The sequence below is a fragment of the Electrona antarctica genome, assembly GCF_951216825.1.
Source record: "Electrona antarctica genome assembly, chromosome: 10".
In the NCBI taxonomy this organism is placed as follows: domain Eukaryota; kingdom Metazoa; phylum Chordata; class Actinopteri; order Myctophiformes; family Myctophidae; genus Electrona; species Electrona antarctica.
The window spans coordinates 35593983-35619158 of NC_136791.1; the positions used below are offsets into that span (position 1 = coordinate 35593983).

The 25176-nt window shown below is 46.6% G+C and overlaps 1 protein-coding gene across 1 annotated transcript in view; it reads right to left on the reverse strand.

Annotated features, from left to right (window-relative positions):
- Positions 1 to 25176, reverse strand: part of atrnl1a (attractin-like 1a) — a gene marked incomplete at its 3' end in the record, with an annotated part of 286121 nt that overhangs the window by 126745 nt on the left and 134200 nt on the right. Inside the window, exons 19-20 of the mRNA XM_079511913.1 lie at positions 23132 to 23386; positions 22225 to 22362 (exon numbers count right to left, since the gene is read on the reverse strand). Coding sequence (XP_079368039.1) covers positions 22225 to 22362; positions 23132 to 23386 — 393 coding nt within the window. The remainder of the gene's footprint in view (positions 1 to 22224; positions 22363 to 23131; positions 23387 to 25176) is intronic.

Genomic DNA, 25176 nt, shown 5'->3' on the forward strand with positions numbered 1-25176 from the left:
AAAACAAAAAAAATACATATATATAAAAATAAAATACAAATAAAAACCCCACTCCAATATAGACAATATACAAAGCAGTTCTTGGTCACAAACATCATCCAGACAAGACAGGTTGGCTAGTCAGGCGACAGCTATTCAGGTTCAATCGGGGGCACAAGTGTAAGACGGTCAACATGAGATAGAAAAGGCTGCCATGCTCTACTGAATTTAGAGATTGAGCCACGCAATGTGTATTTAATTTTTTCCAATTTTAAAAAATATAGTATGTCAGATATCCAACGGGAATGTGAAGGGGGGTATGTTTTTTTCCAATGCATGAGAATAAGACGTCTTGCCAGAAGCGTCACAAAAGCGACCAGGTCAGATTGATATTTAGGCAGGGGGATAGTTTCAGGAAGGACGCCAAATAGGGAAATAATAGGGGTTGGCTCTATGGGCAACTGTAACACATCTGAAATAGTATCAAATATAGCTGACCAAAAAGACTGTGTCCAGAAACTTGACTTGAGATGAATGTGGACAGTGATAAAGAACACCCCACAGAGCAGGCTGATGCTCTCTTTGTGCCTGAATCAGCAATGTCTCAGTCAGAATTGATCTTTACCGTGCACACATTCAATTTGAGTTGTCAGACTGCGGGAGGGGCGATCGAAAATGCCGGGCCTCAAAATCATCCAGAGCTCTCTCTCTCTGCACAGCGAGCCAAGTATCAGAATGTAACATGGGCAGTGAGCCATGGGACCAAAAGAAACGTATTAGACATTGATTATTTTGATGTGAGCTGACAGCATGATTTGGCTCATATCCACTGACATGCTTGTCGTAAGCCATAACTAAGCTGTTCTAAAACAACAATCCTGAGGGTTGATTAAAAATGTTATCAAAGTCGATCCAATGAAAAAGAATGTGCTGTCCCTGGGAACCTTTTGCGGAGCCCAAATGGATGTATAAAATGCACTGGCATGCACTGGCATCACGGTAATACAAATATGTGTGCGTGCGTGTGTGTGCGCACGTGCGTGTACACTAAATGTCCTCAGTGAATGTCAGCAGAAGGGCCTATCACAAGTATAGTAATAAATACAAGTGTGCGTGCGTGCGTGCGTGCGTGCGTGCGTGCGTGCGTGCGTGCGTGCGTGCGTGCGTGCGTGCGTGCGTGCAGAAGACTAATGCATCTGACTTTTATGCTGATGGTCATTCCTTATGGCAAAGAGATTTGGTGCATACGGGAAAAAGTACAGTTAAAAAGTAAAGGACGTTTTACTTTTTACTAAGAAAAGAGTTTAAGTGGTTAAAAAGGTTCTGGAACACACAGATGCAATCAAGTCATTTTGTGGAGTTTAAACGTCATCAGAGCAATACGTAGCACAATCAATAATTCTGTTTAAATGTTTGCTCTCAATGTAATTGGAGAGGCTGGACTAAAATTGCAAGCCCTCCAGCACTCCTTTATTAGTACCTGTCCTGTTTGCTTATTAAGCACAATGTTGTTTCCAAAGTGCATAATGGAATTTCAATTAAAAACAGCAACAACTAAAAAGTAACAATTAAATCTATTTGTGACGGAGATGAAGACAACAGTACTTTAATGTAGAACATTGTGTACTCTATTATTTGGGCTTTCCTCCATGTTTTCATCAACACTTGTTGGTTGGTGTGTTGTTGTTGTTGTTAAGCAAATTTATCGTTCAATAATAAGCTATATTATAGCAATATATGATGCAATGCTATTTTTCCAGCAAGGCAGTCTAATGACAATAATTTATTTTTCTTTCCTCCCTGTCTGTAAACATAAAATCCACTGTAAACTAGCAACGTATAAACAGCCTCCACTTTTATCTCTCGTGCACGATCGCACACGCACGCACGCACGCACGCACGCACGCACGCACGACACACACACGCACGACACACACACACACACACACACACACACACACACACACACACACACACACACACACACACACACACACACACACACACACACACACACACACACACACACACACACGCTTCAAGCAACAGTTTTGACAGCCATCTCCGCAACACTCACATGAACTCGACTACATTACTTTCCAAAAGTAAACTAGTATGTCAACAGACAGCTTAGTAATAAAATGCCCCCGTCTGTCTCTGAAGCCTCACAAAGTCTGTCCTGTCTCCCTCACAGCTTTCCTACTGTGTGTCTCTCATACTGTTTCCCTCCTTCCTATTGTCTGTCTCTCATACTGTCTCCCTCCTTTCTTATCGTCTGTCTCTCCTATACTGTCTCCCACTTAGCTTTCTTACAGTCTGTCTCTCCTATACTGTCTCCCACTTAGCTTTCTTATCGTCTGTCTCTCCTATACTGTCTCCCACTTAGCTTTCTTATCGTCTGTCTCTCCTATACTGTCTCCCACTTAGCTTTCTTATCGTCTGTCTCTCCTATACTGTCTCCCACTTAGCTTTCTTATCGTCTGTCTCTCCTATACTGTCTCCCACTTAGCTTTCTTACAGTCTGTTTCTCCTATACTGTCTCCCACTTAGCTTTCTTATCGTCTGTCTCTCCTATACTGTCTCCCACTTAGCTTTCTTATCGTCTGTCTCTCCTATACTGTCTCCCACTTAGCTTTCTTATCGTCTGTCTCTCCTATACTGTCTCCCACTTAGCTTTCTTATCGTCTGTCTCTCCTATACCGTCTCCCACTTAGCTTTCTTATCGTCTGTCTCTCCTATACTGTCTCCCACTTAGCTTTCTTATCGTCTGTCTCTCCTATACCGTCTCCCACTTAGCTTTCTTATCGTCTGTCTCTCCTATACTTACTCATTAACAGCTTTCCTACGGTCTGTCATCTCTACACCGTGTCCTTCTCTCTCAACTTGAGAGTGAATGCTCTTCTTGATACACTTTCTGTGTATATTACTGCAGATGTGCTGCACTTGCAATGTCACTTTACTATGTCATGTTTATTATTATCTGCTGACATTTTAGGGTTAGGCAATTAGATTATTTTATAATGAAATGTGTAAAAACAAATCTGATAATGTAGTGGGGAGGTACGGAGGTACGTATAATTATGTGACAAATTACAGTTATGTTGTTATTCCATAGGAGCTGTTAAAAAAAATCAAACAAATGACATGCATTTATTGTGAAATTTGTACTGTGGGTACAACTTTCCTTGTTACTGTATGTAAAGTGTGATGTCTGCTCCTGTGGGAAACACAGAATATTTCACCTCCCTGTCTCCCTTCTCTTCCTCCACGTTTCTCCCTTAACGTTTGTGCATACTGTACTATACTGTATGTTGATCAATACTGTAAAACATGGCCCCTGAGCTGGGTTGGGCTCTACACCATCAAATAAATAGAAAAGCGCCTCATTTTCACGGTTTGAAGTTCTGAGCAGATCAAAGTCAGTCATGGTTAAGACAAAAACAATAAATTGATTATACGTCAAGGCCTGTCAAAGTGTTCTAGTAGGCAGGTATACTGTATGGTGGCATTTATTTACACAGAATCAAGGAAATATTTTAGATTTGCTCTCGGCACAATTTGCTCTCGGCACAATGACACAATGTACTACTCTAGACAATCTTGCACAGAATATTGCACTCTCTTTACAGAGTTGACAGGAGGATGTGCCACGTATACATGTAAAGCTGTAAAAGAGGGGATCGCTGGATGCAAGCAGTGCAGGTGCAGTGCACCAGAGCACTGAAAACAGGACATGTTTTCATTTAGGTGTAACCAGGCGTCTGACTGGAGCACACGCTTGGATGTGAGTTGATCAGCTCCCTTTAGCATCCTGCCACTTTCTGTCTCTCTCGCTGCACAATGGATCCAGTCATTCCTTTTAGTCTATCAAGTCTCTAAGTGTGCTGCTTGTTCTTTTTACGCGAAAAGAAAACACTCAGCCTCTCCACGCCGTCTGCAGACACTATTGGACTGAAGTGTCAGGAATAACTGAACAATTGAGTTTGAGAGAGAGAGAGAGAGAGAGAGAGAGAGAGAGAGAGAGAGCAAACGGAGGGGGTAGAGATAGATGAAGAAAGAGACAGAATGGAGAGATGGAGGGGGATTGAAGGAATGGAGTGGACGAACGGGAAAGCCCATCAACCCAGAGCATTTGCTGACAACACAGAAATAAGCTGCAATAAAAAAGGCTGTTCTCTTATAGAGGAGGAGGGCTGGTTTGATATAAATCATATTTGCGGTGACTTGTGCGAGCCCCCCGAAGAGAATGCACAATTTCTCAGCCCGCTGCCTCCTGCCTCCACGCACAAGCGCACGCGCACGCGCACACGCACACGCACGCACGCACACACACACACAATGGTATATTGTTGTTTTGCCTGCGTTCCACTTTGTGTGTGAGGGCGGAGCACTTGTAGGCGAGATAAGATGGGAGGCGGTTTGTGAACATGTGTGTATGTGGGATGTGCACATGCACATGCATGTGTATGCATGTTGTGTGCTTGTAGCGCCTGTGCCCATTGTCTGTAGGTTTGTGCGTTTATGCATTTGTATTTGTGTGTATATCTGTGTGGATGCACGCAGGTGCAGCTACGTATGTAAAGTACGTATCTGTGTGTGCATGCATGGGTGTGTGCGTGTGCGCGCGTGCGTATCTGTGTGTGTGTGTGTGTGTGTGTGTGTGTGTGTGTCAGAGAGGGCGAGAAAGGAGAGACGGGACAAAGGGGTGATTACGAATATTTTCCTAGTCACTATAGTCGATAATTCATCCCTAAATGCAGCTCTGTGGCTCTCATCAGGGGCACAGCGCTGAAAAGTATCTTAATGGTGAAATCACGGACCCTCGTGGCGTTGCAAACTTTCTACTTTCCTCTGCCACTTCCTCACAGTACAGTTTGACTTCAAAACCAGCGGACCCATAACCGCCCACGCTACATCGAAAACGCTCCCTCTCGGCTGCAGTGGCTACCATTTTTCTCTGAGAATTATTTCAATAGAATCTCTCTCAAGTGCAAATGTAAAAAATAAGTAGTTATGGACGGAATTTCAACTTGTTCAATTATTATTAACGGGTGATAGAGAAAAAGGTAATGACAGATATAGAGCAAAGGGAAGGGGAGGTGTAAACTAAAGTAGCAATTACATTGTGATACATATTACTCATAGTACTAAAAACATTGATGTATGTGTTTACCTCAGGTTCAGGTTTATTTGTCATATGTATAGATACAGAGTATAAATACAATGCTCAGCGCATTCTCAGTCTTACATACACAGGATATAGACAACATCTATAGTGCAAAGAAAAAGACAAAAACACAAAAGAAAGTGCAAGTGAAGTGACAATACAGTGCAATACAGTTCAATGTCAGCTGTTCAGCAGCCTGACTGCCTGGGGGAAGAAACTGTTACTGAGACGGGTGGTGCGAGATTTGATGCTCTGGTAGCGTTTTTTGGAAGGGAGTTGTTTGAACAGGGTATTTGCGGGATGGCTGGTGTCTTTGATGATGTTGTGGGCTTTTTTCATACAACGAGTAGTGTAGATGTTGTAAGTCACTCTGGATAAGAGTGTATACTAAATGTGACTCTTTTTAATACAGAGACAGTCATGGCGGCAAGACTAACTGTTCAGGAGAGGAGAACAACTGTTTTTTATTCTTTTATCCAAAATGAGTTAATAGCACATACTAGACTCTTCACATACTAGAGCATGTCTGAAATAAATGCCAGAGCTGAAAATGAAATGTAAACATGAAATAAATGCTTAAACATGTACAGTTAAATGCCACTGACCTTGTCCTTTTTTCTTTGCAGAGGTTTGCAAGTTCTGCGCATTTCACAATTTAGATATTATGTCCACTAGGGGGAGTAGAGAGCTATATAAAATCTCCCAGTGGTAACAGTCCGTGACGCATATGTATTATTTCACCAGGACAGCTAAATAGTTTGGGACAAGCTCATTGGCACTCAACTGTAGCTAGGTGTAATGTTAGAGACCACAGAAGTGAATCTTCCAAGCCTGTTTTCTCAACTTGATGTTTTCTGCAATTACTCTATCAGCCATATCTCCCAAACTGGTGGGTCAAACTGAACAACCAATTATGTCAATTCGAAGCTATGATTCCCTGCTTTCACATGACATGACAAAACGAAGAAAAGAAAATTCAATGACTTAGCCTCGGTCAGAAACTGTCACAAATGTATGTAGGCCTATTGTAACACATTTTTTGCAGCACAAATCTGTCAGGTACTAAACCGTGAAGTCTGCCTTTGTATAGTACTATATAACTACAAGAAAATGCTAAATGGCAGTCTGGAAAGTATCTCACCTATTCAGTCCAACAAAAATGTGTCTAATCATACATCATAATAGTTCATGCAGCTGCTCAACATTGATTCATTTCACATTTACAATAACTAGATTAAAAGTGTGTTAACAATATGCAGGGGGTTCATCTTGTTTGTGCAGGCAGTCATTGACTGCTTGCTCATAGAAATGATCCTTGTAATACAATTGTGATAATATCTACTGTATGATATTCATGTTGCCATATTTGGCAACTGTTTAATAAAAAGCCATGAAACTCTCAAGGTTGTGATAAAGTGGTGTAAAGAGGTGTTATTGGCACATGATGTGCATACTGCATGCTGCAGCACAGCCATGCCAATAACAAATAATAAGCACTCCCTCTCGCGTGTTAATGCTTAATTACGGTATTGCTCTGCCCGGTGTAGGTCTGTGGGTTTATTGTTATGCCTCTGCCGGCAGACAGCCATGGTGTACAGTTGGGTGCCACCGATATTGTCCCTTATCATTTGACCCATTTAGGCCTGACCTCAACATTTTAAAAAATCCTTCTAAATCCTCCAGTTTTCTGAAATAAATATTTTCACGATTTTTCAAAAATAGCAGACCTACAAGCTATGAGCTTGTAGATCTGCTATTTTTCAATAGCTAAATTATAACATAATGTTTAAAACACCAAAAGGGGTTCCCACGCCATGGTGTAGGTCTGTGGGTTTATTGTTATGCCTCTGCCGGCAGACAGCCATGGTGTAGGTCTGTGGGTTTATTGGTATGCCTCTGCCGGCAGACAGCCATGGTGTAGGTCTGTGGGTTTATTGTTATACCTCTGCCGGCAGACAGCCATGGTGTAGGTCTGTGGGTTTATTGTTATACCTCTGCCGGCAGACAGCCATGGTGTAGGTCTGTGGGTTTATTGTTATACCTCTGCCGGCAGACAGCCATGGCCAAAGGCTTTATGTTTTCGGGGTGTTCTCCGTCCGTCTGTATGAACGGTGCGTACCGTCCGTCCCAACATTGTGAATCCAATACCTTGGGAACGCCTCAATGGAACTTCATGACATTTGGCACAAACGGCCACTTGGACTAAAGGATAAACTGATTAGAAATATGTGGACAAAGGCCTAAGTCAGATTACATGGCAGACAGACACTGTTGTTGAAATGTAGCAATTTAATATTTGAAATGACTCCATTTCTCCACCAAGGTTAAAAGTACAAGATCAGTCTGACAGTCCTCATAGCAATATTCTTCCTAGCATTTTACGATATCTTCAGAGGAAGTAACGCATGTGGAGTATGTGTCCGTGCGTGCGTGCGCCGTGCGTGCGTGCGTTACATCTGTGCTAGTATTTGCGTAAATGCATAATTAGTTTATTTTTTTTATGATTCAACATTTGTATTGCTTTTTCAGTTTAGTCACAACACAAGGCCGGGAATAACTGAGAATGTACCATGATGAGTTTATTTAGAGTTAAAGTTGTCTTGACCAATCAGAAGTCAATTAAAAGTAACTTTAAACCAACAGAGTGATTAGGAAAGCGAGAATAAAAAAGCAGAGGCGTTTGGAGAAATTGGGCAAGTGATTACTGAAAATTAGATGGCCCCTAAAAACAACCTACACGTATTACATATACCGTATATAAACCAGCCATGGTGTAGGTCTGTGGGTTTATTGTAATGCCTCTGCCGGCAGACAGCCATGGCCAAAGGCTTTATGTTGTCGGGGTGTTCTCCGTCCGTCCGTCTGTATGAACGGTGCGTACCGTGCGTCCCAACATTGTGAATCCAATACCTTGTGAATCCAATACCTTGGGAACGCCTCAATGGAACTTCATGACATTTGACACAAACGGCCACTTGGACTAAAGGATAAACTGATTGGAAATATGTGGACAAAGGCCTAAGTCAGATTACATGGCAGACACTGTTGTTGTAAGTACTCCATGTAGCAATTTAATATTTGAAATGACTACCATTTCAATTATTTCCCCTCTACACTGCTGCAACCCCCCCCCCCCCCCCCCCTCCCACCCACTCCCCCTGTATTAATTGTATTTAATCAAACATATGTAATCTCCTCACACAACTGAATGGGAGAAGCACTTTCCAATTTGCTCCTCTTTCTTCTCTCTCTTTCTACCTCTTTCACGCTAACTGTCTGTCTACCAATCTATCTAACATCCATCTACAGCATTTACACCACTACGGGCTACAGAGTCTGTCACCACAATGTCTGAGTGTCTACTGAAATTCCTGCTCTTCAGAAGTGTTTTCTTCACAAGAAATACAATTATCATTTATAACCTGTTCGTAATAAAAATGTATTTGACAATAAATAAATGTGTGATGCCTCCATGTTGTCCTCAGTCTCTAAGAAGTGAAAGTACAGGCCTTTTGATGACAAGCTCGCTCCGCCCTCCATTTCTCCACCAAGGTTAAAAGTACAAGATCAGTCTGACAGTCCTCATAGCAATATTCTTCCTAGCATTTTACAATATCTTCAGAGGAAGTAACACATGTGGAGTGTGTGTACGTGCGTGCGTGCGTGTGTGCATAATTATATGCATGTAAATATATTTGTTGTGTGACTGCAAAGGTTGCAAACCTGTGTGTACACGTAATTACATCTGTGCTAGTATGTGCGTAAGTGCATGATTAGTTTATTTAGCGTTAAAGTTGTCTTGGCCAATCAGAAGTCAATTAAAAGTAACTTTAAACCAACAGACTGATTAGGAAAGCGACAATAAAAAAGCAGAGGCGTTACATATAAACGTATATAAACATATTGCAAAGTTGTTATGACAACCTGAGGCCACACAGCAAACTCGTTATAACCAAGCCCCCAGTGAGGCTCTCCAACGTTGAGACGCTCGGCCCTAGTGGTAAGAGTGGGGAGTGCAGGCGGACCCGTGGAGTTATGACGAGGAAACCCTGTACAGCTGGGCTTTAACATTGAGCGAAGTAGACGACTGGGGTTTAACATTGAGCGAAGTAGATGGTTCTTCCGGGTGCTTCAAAACGCCACTGAGCAACTTCCACTGAAATAAATAGCGGGAGGGGGGGGGGGGGGGTCTATCACTCCGGTTCAGTCTCTACCCTTTTAATACTCTATGGTTATAACTCCTTGTTTTGGTTTGCTTGGAAATGTGAAATGAAAGCACAACCCTGGTCAAATTACATAGCCTCCTGTAAATGATTCGGATCAATGTAATCAAACTACCATTCTTAAAACAGCCGAGCCTCTCACCATTAAGTGAGTGACATGAGTAGCATTAACACGTCCTAATATTAGCACGCTAACTGTCGCGCCTGTAGATAACGCTTGCATAATTCTCTCACAATCAGCACCATGTCCCCAGACTCCCCACGCATCACCATGTCAATGAACACACCTTTCCTCCCAGCTGACAGGTACTCTGACAAAGCAACAAGATCGGAATCAATTTATTGGCACCTCAGATAGTACAGTTGGAGGCCATCGATATTGTGCTTTTCTTTTTGCTGAGGTTTGCGTGATCTGCGCAAAAGGACAGTTAACCCATTTTGGGCGGGAACCCCTTTTGGTGTTTTAAACATGTTATAATTTAGCTATTGAAAAATAGCAGATCTACAAGCTCATAGCGCGCCACCGAGTGGCGCGCTACGAGCTTGTAGGTCTGCTATTCTTTTTAAATCGTGAAAATATTTATTTCAGAAAACTGGAGGATTTAGAAGGATTTTTTTTAATTTTGAGGTCAGGCCTAAATGGGTCAAATGATAAGGGACAATATCGATGGCACCCAACTGTATAGCTCACGATCATTATTCTCTTCATCGTCATCTCATCACCACTACTGCGGCTGACTTTGTCATTGCTCCTTGGCTCGAGGCGTAACAGCCATTTGTGGCAGATCTGCAGAATAAACCAAAGGGCTGCTTGGCAAATAAATAGTGTGTGTACGACAACGTCTCTATGGCTTTGTGCACTTGCTTGTTCTGTTGTCTAGTGAGACCACGGCGGCAGCAGGCCAGCCCTATAAACGCAAATATGTCAAGGAGTGACTGAGTTTGCTCTCCACACTCTGACACAATTAACACCTTTCTTCCAAGCTTCAACAACAACCATAAATAGCTTCAGAATCTGAATCTACTTTATTGTCACATGACAGGTTCACAGGTGTAGGTGTAAGAGAAGTTAGGTGAAATGTTATTTTTTTGTAAGCTCCATCATTTTAGTTGACATTAAAGACAAAAATGTCAACGATAGGCAAAACAATTATTTCCTTCATCATTGCTTGGTACAACTGTACAAGGTTGCAAAATGCAATTATATATGGTTGAGACATCAGTCAGCGAAAGAAATGACCATGTGCACTACATGACTTTCAACATTGACAAGCCGTGACCATGTAGGTTCATTTTCAATGAACCTAAAGTGACTTGAATCGATGCGACAGTACGCACGTGCACGCTCGCTCGCTCGCTCACACACACACACACACACACACACACACACACACACACACACACACACACACACACACACACACACACACACACACACACACACACACACACACACACACACACACACACACACACACACACACACACACACACACACACACACACACACACACTCCCTGCCTTCATTATTCAGGGAAAACAATAAGAGAGATACAGAGCGGATATGAAGGAGAGAATGAGAGCTAGAGAGATAGGGCACTAGTAAAGTAGATCATGCAACATTTATAAAAGCAATAAAGCTTTTGGTCACGGCGCTCTCTGTGGTAGAATGATACCGTGCAACAGAAGTAATAACACAAAGTAGAGGTTGTTGTCTTGAAGGCCCATTTGGAGAAAAGCCTTTCCTATTCTCTCTGAGACCACAGTAAACTGACGGTGATGAGAAACCTGCCTCTTTTCATTTACTAGGAAACGTCTATCCAATATGAAGCCAAGAGTCAGTGTTTCAACAGTCAGTAGTATTTTCACTGTTCAATCCATTTAGCTGGGGAGATGTTAATCAAAATGTTTTCTCATCCAAAGTATGTTGCAATTACTTATTTTGTAGGTATTCTATATGGATGATTAAAATGGCTAAAATGTATATTGGGCTAAAGTGGTTACTGTATTGTGTACTGTGTTGTGTAATAATAATCTATAGCTAGTGACTAAAGTTTTCAAATAAATGTAGTGGAGTAAAAGTAATAATACATACATACATTTAAATAGCGCTTTTCAAGGTACTCAAAGAACAGAAAAATAAAAACAATTTTATTATTTTATTAGAAAAATAAACTAGTTAAAAAGGTTAAAAACTAGAAACCAAAGGTACAATATTTTCCTCTGAGATGTAGTGGAGTAGAAGTAAAAGTACTGGAATTTGGAAATGCTCAAGTAAAGTACAAATACCTCAAAATTGGACTAAAGTACAATACTTAAATAAATGTACTTTCCGCCATGCATACAGTAGTGGCGTATTCACTGAAACGCATTAAGACTGCATTAAGACCCCATTACAATAACAAGGATCTAACCAGTTAAAAAAAAGGGGGGAAAAAAAATTTACGGCGTAAAACACAAACGTAATTTCAGAGATTGGCACTCCCTGAGATTTGAACAGAGCTGTTATCAAGTGGAAAGAGGTGAAGCAGAGGACAGCGAAATAATAGCGAATGGAGATGAGAAGAAAAAGGAACCACCAAAAGAAATATAAAAGGACCCCCGTAGGTCCCCTGTAGGTCGCAGATTACTATGAAAACCTGCAAAACCTGTCAGTCCGTCCGTCGTACCGTCACGCCACCATATATGGCCATCAGTCCGTCACGCCTCATGACACGCTCCATATATGGCCGTCTCCATATATGAAGATCACGACACTGACCTCATCAAACCCTGGATAGCCATACATGGAGAAGACTGGATCATCACCTAGATCTGCATATATGGAGCCGGCCAGCAACTCTACATCTGACCTCAAACCTCAAACCCTTAGATCTCCATATGGAGCTGACCTGTTCTGACATTCCATACTGTATGTTGATCCTTCCCCACCCGTCCTTCCTCTTCGATGTCTCCCTTTTGACTGATACCTGTCCATTCAAACTCTAGACTCTAGCCTGCCCCAAAGTTATTAGTGCAGCCGTGCCCGGCAGCCAGCGAAAACTAGAGTTCTCAACAGGCCCGAAAATTAAGTTCCGGCCCTACCTGGGCCCTCATCAAACCCTGTACACTCAATACACTGCCCCCGCTGTCACCCTTAGATCTCTATATTTGGAGCTGACCTGTTCTGACATTACATATGTTGATCTGACCTCATCAAACCCTGTACACTCAAGACACACTCCATATATGGCCAGACCTCATCAAACCCTGTACACTCTATACACGCTACATGGCCAGTACAGAATTCATTCCGATATGTTGATCTGACCCCCCATGCCCTAGTGACAGCACTCGCCCAGCAGTCTGCTGTCACCTAGGCGGATGTGTGTACGCGACCTCGCCAAGCTCGCTTCTCGCCCTCAGGGCGTCTTACTGGTTATTATGTATTAACAAAGTTAATACATAATAACAAAATAACAAAGTTAAAGTTAGACAATAGAGGAAGAGGGGGGCTAGGGTTCCTGTGGTTAAGCTCACAAATAGTATTCCTCCTCCAAGTGTATAAATCCACCATGCAAGTACAGTATGTCAAGCATCTAAGCGGGTAATTGATTTTTATTTTTATTTCAAGCACTGTAACTACAAGAGAATGTAAAGTGAATGAATGAAAGTGAATCTCAGCCCTTGTACACTAGGGAGTAGTTGAGGGGTGGTGCTCAAACAGTAAGCAATGAGATGGATGCAGCAGTAGACTAGTGGTGAAACTGAGTGGGGTCTCAATACATTAACATTTCAGGTGGATGTTTCATTCAATGTTATTAGCAAAAAAACAATCAACTTTTAATATAAACAAGCACATAATTGGAGATAAAGACAACACAGCACTTACTACGCAGTCTGTGTTAACTTGTGTACAAACAGTTAAATTAATACTGAGGATTTTCCCCTGACAGTCTCTTCATATTGTTTTATTGTATTTTCTGTTTGCATCCCCAAAGCATTTTGTCGCCAGAAACCATGTCCATATTTCCATGTTTTGTTTTCCTTCAGATAATGCGGATGGAAAATGCAGATCTACAAGCTCACGGCACATCGCATTGCGGTGCATTGTGAGCTTGTAGATCGGCTATTGTCAGTATTTCAGAAACTGTACGTTCTATTTCCTGAACGGTAACCGTTTTGGACATACTGTACGAGGTTTCCACTTGACACTAACGATTGACAACCTGGCTGTCTTGTTGGATGTTTTGGCTGCAAGAGAGAAGAGCAAGCATTAACCAAAGACTGTTTTATAGGCTCTAACAGGATTAACTCATTTGAACCAAGAAGTACAGCGCATTTCTCCTTTAATCTCTCCTGTTCTTAATCATCCAGACGTGACTGGAAGTGAGACTTAAGAAGTAAGACTTTAGCAACTTTGTTTTCTATATGTGCCATTCTTACTAAGAGGAAAAACTCCTGCTCACTGTCTTCAAATGCAAAACTAAGACGTTTGATGGGAATGACAACGTTGCAGTCTATTATACAGTACCTTCATCAGGTTGTCTTAAGGATTCATCTTTAAAAAACGATATCAGCACAGTGTGAAACTGTGTCTTGCATTGTGGGACCTGTCACCTGGATTAATATAAAACATACAGTATGGTGGGGTTTTGGGAACTACTGTGTGTCCGATTCTCTGGTTTTTATACTGTCAATCCTATGATTACCAAGTCCAAGGAGTGAATGTGCTAACTGTGTGAAACTCTGTGTTCATCAATGCTCAGTTAAAGCTGCAGTAAAGTGATTCTCTTTTGTTATACTTCTGTTAGTAACCATTGATATAGTGTTTGTTATAGCATGCACGCACACATGCATGTGCGTGCACACACGCACACACACACACACACACACGAGCGCACGCGCGCACCTTGACAAGGACGGCTAATCATCTGACACAGGGACGTAGGGACAGTCTCCCCTCTCCGTCCTCTGTGTCTATTTCTCTCCTCCTCCACCTCTCCCTCTCTTTCTCAATCTCTCCATCATCTCTCTGTTCAAGGACAACTGTCCTTTCCATCCCTTATTAACCTTTGCACGGCCCTCCGAATCATGGTTACATCTCCTTCTTTCTCCGTCTGCTCCGTCTGCCCCTTCTGTCCCTCTCTCTCTCCCATGCTCTTTCTTCTCCCGCGCTCCCCTCCTCCCCTCCCCAGTGGAGAAAAAGGTAGCTGTCTGTCTTTCTAGTGTTACGAAGGCTAAACGCTCCACACGTCACAGAGAGGGAGAGGGGGGAGGAGTGGATCAAGGATTTATGGGTATTGGGAATAGCGAGGGAAGGATAGATGGTCATATGGATGGATGAGTATGAGTCTGTGGCCAGTCCGGCCAATAAAGGAGCGGCGTGGAGGTGTGGCTGAATGGCACGGCTCCGTCGCTCACTCCACTCTAATCACTAATACATTAGAGCAGCTGGAGCATGAGTGGAGAGAAGACTAAGACAAAACACTGAGGAAGAAAGATTTGGGTAATACAACGGGGGGAGAGAGAGAGACAGAGACAGAGACAGAGAGAGAGAGAGAGAGAGAGAGAGAGAGAGAGAGAGAGAGAGAGAGAGAGAGAGAGAGTGAGGGACACAAATATTAAAGAAAGAAAGAAAGAAAGAAAGAAAGAAAGAAAGAAAGAAAGAAAGAGAAAGAGAAAGAAAGAGAAAGAAAGAGAAAGAAAGAAAGAAAGAGTGGGGAAGTATTGTAGAGGTGTGTATACATCTATCAGGTCTGTGCTGGGCACTGAGGCACCAGTCAACTCAGGAAATAAGAAAATGATTAAGAGCGATTTAATGTCACGCCACCGCCAAGCCAAAACGCACATCTGTCACCCTGAGAGCGATGTTACTGGTCCTCCTGCTGCTCTACTCTCCAGCACACTCACTCACTCACTCAACCTCCCTTTCAAACCCCCTTCATGTGTGTGTGTGTGTGTGTGTGTGTGTGTGTGTGTGTGTGTGCATACTTTGTGTATTTGACTGTGTCATTATGCGCCAGTATATGCGTGATCGTTTGTTAGTGTGTCAGCAAGCGTGCATGGCAGTCTGCGCACGCGCGTTGTGATTTTTTCCCCCCGTGTGTCACCTTGTTTTGACATGTGCGGGTCCAGGGTTTGCTACGAGTGTCTGCTGTTTGTGTCTGCATTTCACTGTGTGTGTGTGTGTGTGTGTGTGTGTGTGTGTGTGTGTGTGTGTGTGGGGCTGGCTATACGTCCTACGCACATACAAATCTCTCTCACGCGGTGTTTCCTGTGGGAGAACGCTAGCTATTTTCTATTCACTGGAAATAACACAACATGAGGGGAAGGGCTATGGGACCTCTGCATATCACAGGCCTGTCCTGTGCTACACATATATAGCGCTCCACTCGTCTCATTCGATGTAGGCAGTCTCCCCACATGCCAGTGGCCCCGTTCCTTTTGTACAGAAGAGCCTTGACAGAGCATAACCCCCCCACGGCTTTTTAAACACTGCCTCCACCAGGCCACTTTCACATACTGCACCCTTCTAAATGACAGCTTTCAGGTGTGGGAAATATTTTTCGCTGTGGTTTATTCTCATACGACCATTTCCATATTTATATAATTATATATACTATAGAAGGCGAGCAGTGTGTCAGTGTGTACATTACAATGCGAACATCCGCAATGCTGAAAATGGAAAATGTATGTTAAATCGTAAGTTACGTATGTAACTATGGTTCTATGAGTCCCGAATGACCGCCAGAGGCGGTGCTTAAGCACTGAATACGTCCCTTCGCGCATGCGCAGTCGAGTATTTTATACCAACAATGTCAATTTTGACCCCGTGATGACCCGGAGTCGTCTATATCTTCCGGCAGTCACCAGGGGCTCAGTCCCTACAGAATCTTCTCGCGAGCACACGAGGATTCTGAGTGACAAGAGTGCTCTGGCGGTCATTCGGGACTCATAGAACCATAGTTACATACGTAACTTACGTTCTATTTCGTCCCTGCTGACCGCCAGAGGCGGTGCTTAAGCACTGAATGACTTATACCAGCAAAGTCACGAGGAATCCTGATTACAAACCTCAAAGAGTAGAACCGGAGGATTCGGGGAAGAGGACCACGTCCAATGGGTGTGGAGTGGCAACATTCACCCTGTAGTACCTTGAGAAAGTGCCTGCCGAAGCCCATGAGGCGGCGGCACAAATGTCCTCCAAGGGCACCCCTCTCATGGCAGCCCATGATGTGGAAATGCTCCTTGTAGAGTGGCACCGTACACCCGATGGTACGGGAAGGTTACTTACCTCATAGGCGTGGCTGATTGTGTCCACAATCCAGTGGGACAGGCGCTGCTTTGAGAGAGCGCCGCCTTTGTTCACACCATTATGGCAGAGGAATAGCTGCTCTGCCCGCCTGATGCGTGCAGTAGCACCAATGTAGGCTCTCAGGGCCCGGACTGGGCACAACAGCTCCAGTTTGTCTGTAACCTCCCCAGGTGGGGGGTTAAATCGGGCCAGCCTGATAGGCTGGTTGAGGTGAGGCTGCGACAGCACCTTTGGGAGGAATGCTATGTTTGGCCACAGCGTGACCCCTGAGCCGTCTGCGTTCCACCTCAGACATGTCTCACTGACTGACAGGGCGTGCAGCTCACTGACGCGCTTTGCCGATGTAATGGCCAGGAGGAAAGATGTCTTGCACGACGCCCACTTCAACTCCGCCTGTGCCAGGGGTTCGAAGGGAGGCCCGCACAGGGCGTCCAATACCCGGTTAAGGTCCCATGACGGAGCTCTCGGAGCTCTCGGGGGATGCAACCTCTGAGCACCTCTCAGGAAGAGGGACACCAGGTTGTGGCTCCCTACCGTGCGGTCCTTAATTGTAACGTGGCGGCAGGATATTGCTGCCACGTAAACTTTCAAGGTAGAGGGAGATCGGCCCTTACCTAGTAGGGATTGCAGGAACTCCAGGATCGTGGGTACTGGGCAGTGTACTGGGTCTTCGCCCAGATCCCTGCACCAGCTGGAAAACAGCTTCCACCTGTTGTCATACTGTAGCCTGGTGGACGGCGCTCTGGCGTTCAGTATTGTGTGCCTCACCGGGCTGCTCAGCGGTGGCTCCGGCCCCTGAGCAGCCAGACGCACAGCTGGAGGCGTTGTGGGCATGGGTGCCAGATCCGGCCTCCCAGCTGTGACAATAGGTCCCTCCTGTCGGGAAGGCGCCAAGGCGCTCCGTGGCAGAGGCTGTGGAGCAGGGGGAACCATGTCCTCCCTGGCCAAAAGGGGGCCACCAGCAGGATGGTGTGACCCTCCTGAACGACCCTCTGGAGGATCATGCGTACCAGAGGAAGTGGTGGGAATGCATATAGCAGCTCTTGTGGCCAAGGGTGCGACAGTGCGTCCAGGCCCAGAGGACTGTCGGTTTCCACTAGGGAGAACCAGCGGGGGCAGTGGGTTGACTCCTCTGAGGCGAGGAGGTCCACCTGTGCTCTCCCGAAGCGGGCCCAGATGGTGTGCACCACATCCGGATGGAGGCGCCATTCCCCTGACGGGGGCTTCTGGCGGGAGAGGAAGTCCGCAAGGTGGTTCCGCTCCCCTGGTATGTGCACCGCCCGTAGGCTGGTGAGACGGGGGGCCGCCCACGTCAGCAGGTCTGTGGACACCTCTAGCAGTCGTGCAGACTTGGTTCCGCCCTGATGGTTGATGTGGTATACGGTTGATGTGTTGTCTGACCGTATGAGGATGTGCCTGCCTCTCAGATATGGCAGGAAGTGTTGTAGGGCCAGGTGCACCGCCCGCAGCTCCAGCACGTTTATGTGGTCTAGGCGGTCTTCCGCAGACCACTGGTCGCGAGCTGTCCTGCTCTGCCACACCGCACCCCAGCCCAGGGGGCAGGCGTCGGTGGTGACGATCTCCCTGCGAGAGGGAATGGACCGCATAGGGACCCCCCTCGACAGGTACGCCCTGTCTCTCCATGGGGCTAGGGCGAGTAGACACTGTCGTGACACTGTTATTTTCCTGTGTCTGTGCCGCTCGGCATCCAAATGAAAGCTGTTCAGCCACCTCTGCAGGGGGCGCAACCGCAGCAAACCCAGGGGGACAACGGCCACCACGGACGTCAGTTTTCCCAAGAGGCAGAGGAATGTGACAAACGACAGCCGACTGCCTCTCCGAAACATGGGAAGAAACTTTAAAATGTCGTCCACCCGGCGGGAGGACGGACATGCTTTCATCGTTATGGTGTGTAAAGCCAGACCAATAAACGTTGTGGTTTGGGATGGGGTCAGGCAACTCTTTTCCGCATTTACCTTGAGACCCAGCCGGGCTGCGTGGGACAGGAGACGTGCTGTGTCCTCGGCTACCTGCGCCTGGGATGGCGCGCAAATCAGCCAGTCGTCGAGATATGGGAGGATCTTGACGCCCTGCGACTGGAGAGGCGCCAGCGCCGCTGCCACACACCTTGTGAATACTCTCGGGGAGAGGGAGAGCCCGAACGGCAGGACTCTGAACTGCCAGTGGCGGTCTCGATAGGCAAACCGCAGGAACTGGCGGTGTTGCCGAGCAATGGGGACATGAAAGTATGCGTCCTCTAGGTCCACTGATGTGAACCATTCCCCGTGGGCGATGGATTGCAGGACTTCTATTGTGGTCAGCATATGGAACGGAATGACCTTCATAAATGTGTTCAGTACCCTTAGGTCTAAGACGGGACGAAGCCCGCCTGTCTTTTTTCCCACTAGAAAGTATGTCGAGTAGAACCCCCTGGGGTGCTCCCGGGGGTCTACTGCTTCGATGGCGCCCTTGGCCAGGAGGGTGGACAGCTCCTGGTCTAGGGCAAGGGCCTTTGCCGGGTCGGCTATGGTGGTCATTCTGACCCGGCCGGCTGTGGGGGGCCGGCGTCGGAACTGGAGCTTGTACCCGTGGGTTAAGGTGGCAACCACCCACGGGTCCGAAGCTTGAGCAGCCCAGTACCTGAGCTGCTGAGGTGTAAAGTATCCGACGGCCGGCCCCGTGGTCTCAGCGTCTGCCCCCCCGGCCCCTAGGGGCCCTGGGGGGGGGTCCGCCACGGCCCGGGGCTCGAAACTGCCTAACGGAGGACCGGCCAGGGTTATGGCCCTGCCTCTGTTCGGTACGCTGAGCCGTGCGCTGGCCCCCGGTGGGGGCCTGTGGCAGGCGAGCTCGGGTGGCGGCCGAGGGGCCTCTGCTCCTGTTAGGAGGCCCATCTGGGGGAGGCATGCGCTGTCGCCGTAGGCTTGACAGCTGCTCCTTGTCCTCCCTGGCCCGGATTGTGCGGTCTAGCGCTTCCCGCGCAGCTGGGCCAAATATCGTTCCCGGCACCACTGGGAGACCACGCAGGGTTGCCCTGGTTTTCTCGGTCAGGTTGGCCTGCGAGAGCCAGACTTGGCGCCGCGCCTGAACCAGGGTGGACATCATCCGTCCAAGCTCTCGTGACATGAGGCCGAATGCCTCCAGTGATGCGTCACAGAGGGTGTTGGAGTCTGCGAGCTCTGCGGGCTCTGCACTTTCGTTGTCCGCCTGCAGAGAAGCCGAGAGGGCAAGCATGAGGTGTGACAGGGAGTTAGAGATCCTCCCGGCACGGGCTCCTGCGTCATAAGCCCTTATGAGGAGGTCGTCGGTGTTCCTGCACTGGGGTCGGGGGCACCTGGCATCCTGCCCTAGCACCTCGTCGGAGTCGATGACTAGGGATGCAATACAAGGCTCTACAGCCGGCATGCGATGCAGGCCGACTCCTTCCGCGTCGTCCATGGCCGCAAGAGTACGCCCATCATTAGAGAGACGAGAGCAAGCCTTTGAGTCTCTCCAGCATGTATGTAGCTCCTTCAGAAAGTCCTCTGAGTGAGGAACGGTGAAGTTAGTGGGGGCTGGCTTGTGCTTGAAGAAGCGGCTTGACGGGGCTGACCCCGCCTGCTGCGGTCCAGCCAGGCCCTGACGTTCAAGAGCCAAGTACAGGACGGCTCTCATGGAGCTGTCCCCCGTCTCAGTCAGGCAGGTCTGGGCTGACGAGTAAGAGCCATGCGCCGAGGCCTCGGAAGCCCCATCTGTCCCATCCACCTCATTGTCGTGGAAGTCAGTGGCTGAAGCCGCCAGGGACAGAGTGTCATGGTCCCGATCCTCAGGGACCAGGTGTGGCATCGGAGGAGTAGGTACTTCTGCGTCCTCCGGAGGAATCTCGGGCTGACGGGCCATGAGTATGGCCCTCATTCGGGCCAGGTCGGCAGACAGCTGGTCGACCTTGGATGATAACCTATGGTCAGGCCCCGCCCTTCTCTTGGAAGCGAGGGTCGAGGTAGCAAGTGTGGTGGACTGACGCTTGGTAGCCCTGGTCTGGCGTCGAGGCAGCCGGCCCGATGGGGGGAGCTCGCCTTCGGCCATTTCCACCTGTGCCAATCTGGCTGCCCTCACCTCCCGGGGCATGATGGTGCAGTTCATGCACGGGTTGTCACCGAGTGCCTCCCTCAGATGTTGGGGGCCAAGGCACCCAGGGCAGAGGTCATGCCCATCCTCTGGCCGCAGAGGAGCCTGGCAGGAGGTGCAGAGGTGGTGGTGGGATTCATCCATGGTAACCCGCACCAGTCGTATCTAGCCCAGGGCGCGGACGCTACTGGTCGCTAGGGGTGGAGCCGTATGCTGGAGGGAGGGAGCGCGGACGCTGCCTGTGCCAGCAGAGGCTTGTTGGCTGTGCTGTAGGCCGCTTAAGCTGGGGGAGGGGGCGCGCACGCCGCCTATGCCAGCTAAAACAGAGGCTAACAGAGGCTAGTACTGTAAATGCACTAGAAGGTTGTATATATATATATATATATAAGAAACAATAACCTATAAAGGGGCAACCAGTTGGGTAAGCCGAAATTAAAGTGCACTATTGAAAACAAGTGCGGACTGAATCAGTCAAGTTAAATTATAAGAACCTTGGTTACGGAAGTAACCTCGAGGTTACGCCGTGGCGAGAAACAAAAACGGCTATGGTCTAATATAGAAAGTAAGTCTTAAGTAAGTACACTACACAGAATGAGTGTCAAACTGAGTTGCACCGTGCTGGAGCGTGTCGCGTCGCAGACACGGGCTAATAAACAGAAAAATAAACAAATAGCGTCGACTGACGATTGTGTCACAGTGTTGGGAGCGGGCCGCGCTAACGCTAGCCGTCACTAACACTGCAGCATAGCATTCATGGGAATCAGAGGTTGAACATCGTAAGCTAGCAAAGAGGAACGACTATCCGTTCAGCTTTAACCTGTGCTGAACGGGACGCTCAGGTCACCGTTCATAGCACGCAACCGTGTGTATGGCAGGGAAGCGGCGCGCACGCAGCCTATGCTAAACAGAGGTTGTTTGCTTACCTTTGTTCCCACGGTGAAAAGAAGAAGTGTGAAGTCAAGCTCCACTCGAAAACGTAGTATTAGGTCACAGTTCCTGGAGGGCGAACACGCGTCGCTACTCCGACCAATCTAATGGTCACGAAACTACTAGCGACCTAGAAATAGTTCTGTAATAGTGCAGTTCAATTCTGCTGTAGAACTTTGTCGAACTTGCGCGAGCGAGAAGAAATTAGGGACTGAGCCCCTGGTGACTGCCGGAAGATATAGACGACTCCGGGTCATCACGGGGTCAAAATTGACATTGTTGGTATAAAATACTCGACTGCGCATGCGCGAAGGGACGTATTCAGTGCTTAAGCACCGCCTCTGGCGGTCAGCAGGGACGAAATAGAACCACATTTGTCTATTTGTGACTCAGAGAGTGCATGAATGGAACCAAAATTGGACACTTTACGGGGCGTCTCTTGGTTCCATGTGTACACTCTGAGTTCCATTAACACTGCAGGTGTTACAGTGCTTGTCTCGTGACAATAAACATGGAGAGAGACTCACCGCTACACTTCCCTCCGTTGGTGGGGTCGCCGTAGTATCCCGCCATGCAACTCTGACAGTGTGTTCCGGCGGTCAGGTTCGCACACTGCTCACACACGGTGCTGTTCACACACCTGCTGTGGCCGTTACACTGGCATGCTGACACGCACGCACGCACGCACACACGCACACGCACACACGCACACACACACACACACACACACACACACACACACACACACACACACACACACACAGGTCGGTGAATATGTGTTAGAGTGTACATTGGTGTGTGTGCTAAAAGATATACAAAATCTTAACTTAGAATTACACATTTATTTTGAGCAACATGTGTGTGTTCATTTGTGGGTTCTGATATAAACAGAGTGACATAAAGTACAGTACAGGGATTGAAAACGGTTAAACTAAAATCAAACTACAAACTGAAAATAGTGTTCTAGGGAGGAATATTATTTTGTAAGTTTTGTGCATGTGTGCGTGCCTTTTATTAAAAGGGCTTAAAGGAGCATTCAGTGATTTGGGTAATTTGGAAAAAAAAACGGTCCACCCCGGTAACAAGATGTGCGCTCTACAGTGGGGGAAGTACAACAGACCAACAGCATGTGCACCAAGGCCCGCCCCACTCAATCATGATTGGAGGAAGGCCCCTCTCATCCTGATTAGATGAAGGCTTTGCCACCCAAACCGAAACTAGGGTTTTTTGACTCCAGGGGCTCACTGGGGATAGGGAGGAACTCCTTATATGGTCAGCACACTTTATAGTAGGGAGGATTATCCAAAAAATAAGAAAAAATAAGTGATATTTGAATTAAGTGAAATCACTGAATATACCTTTAAGTGATTGACTCATAATGTGTATGCTGTGCGTAATGTGGGAACCCCTAGCTGTAGAGAGCTGTTCTCTTACCGGGGCACTGGATGTAGGCCCAGCTGTAACCTCTCTCAGATGAACATAGACCAGGCTCCAGCACCATGTCTCTCGGCCTGTCCCTCTCCCGCTCCCGGGATCCGCCCCTGGCGCCCAGTGGGGTGGCCCTCATGGGCCCCCGATAGGAGCCCTCCATGCAGACCCCCCTGCCTGTGTCGCTGGGGTCCCCACACCAGCCACACTCGGCCTGTCCCAGGCACTCGGTGCACGACCTCAGGCCTGAGCAGTTCAGGGCTGTGGCGGAGTGGCAGAAGGACAGACAGACAGACAGACAGACAGACAGACAGACAGACAGACAGACAGACAGACAGACAGACAGACAGACAACGTTGGTGAGTTTCTCAACATACCCTGTGATGCGGTGCTGAACAATGTTTTCTCACAATACAAATATTGATTTGTTTTCTAACAGTTTCAAGGTACTGTACATTATGTCAAGGGTTTAACATTGTCAGAAAAAAACAAAAGAGCCGGATATTTTTTGCTCATTGTGCTTATTGTGTGTATACTTTCTACAATACATCACTATAGATTTATTTGTTTTTAACACAGTGGCACTGAATCGACCTCAAGGCGGCTCATTCACTATTATGTTGGCAGCCTGACTGAGGCATTGTTGTTCTCCGCTCTTCCTATGTGGGTGTATTTCTCTGTATTTTAAGTTGAATCTTCACAAAGCCACCCATTGCAGATGTTATGTTCCCTCAGAAATAATAATGGAGTGTCCCTCTGAAGTCTGTTCTTATTTTATTTTGTCCTTGTTGCTCTAAAGCTGTTTGTTCACCGCTCCATTTCTTTTGTTATTTGGTTGTTGTTTGACCCTCGGCATTTATGACAAAATTGAATTTTCTTTTCCACCGACATTCCTGTGTGTTAAGAGCTGAATTGGTATTCATAAAGTGAACATGACATTCAGAAAATAGTTCACTGGCACAAATTAAAGGACTTCCATAGTGCGCCATTCGATTCTTATGAAAGAAATACAATTCAATGCCGGAGCATGTGTTACAAAATGTACCAGAGATCTGAGGTAGGCATGGGTATGGAGAAAAAGAAAAGTAAAAGTCACGTTTTCAGAGAAACTAGCCTGGCAAAGTTACCTTTATAACTCTCTCTCCCTCTCTCTCTCGCTCTCTCTCTCTCTACAAAAGGACCAAAACATATGGCAAAAGTCATCCAGGGTGTTGTCTCCTGTAGACTAGACTAGACTCAAACGACTTAACGTCAAGTGAAAGTAACATTTTCAGCAGAAGTTGAATGCCTTCTTTGAACACGAGTGATTTCCATAAGCCACAGATGTGCTTGCTGAACTTGTGTATCTATTTCTCTCTCTCGCTCTCCCTGCTACAGTAGCTAGTTCTGCTTGTAATAGCCTATTCCATGAATGTGTTTTTGTGTGATTGTGTGCAAGTGTGTCCCTGTTCCATTATTCAAGGTTTGTTATGCTCATTCCTGTCCTCTCGCTTCATAATTATTACAAACTCTCTTTCTATCTCACTTTTAATCAGATTCTCTAAACTTTATCTCTTCTCTGCTGATTTATGTCCTTGCTTGATTGCTATAGAATTTCCTATGCACCTTAATGCTCCCCAGAGGATGAAGCCTACCATGGTTTTGGTCACTATGAGCTTTACAGTAGCACCACGCTTATAGGCCAAAATGTTCACTTCCTGAGGTTTACAGTAGCACCACGCTTATAGGCCAAAATGTTCACTTCCTGAGGTTTACAGTAGCACCACGCTTATAGGCCAAAATGTTCACTTCCTGAGGTTTACAGTAGCACCACGCTTAGGCCAAAATGTTCACTTCCTGAGCTTTACAGTAACACCACGCTTAGGCCAAAATGTTCACTTCCTGAGCTTTACAGTAGCACCAGGCTTAGGCCAAAATGTTCACTTCACCCAAGATATCTTCTGGATGTTGTGTTGTAGACATCTTTCTTCCTCTGCTCTCATTCTTTTACCGTTCTCTGTGCTTGCTCGTCCGCACACCTGTCCTGCTCCATAACATTGTCTCTCCTTCCA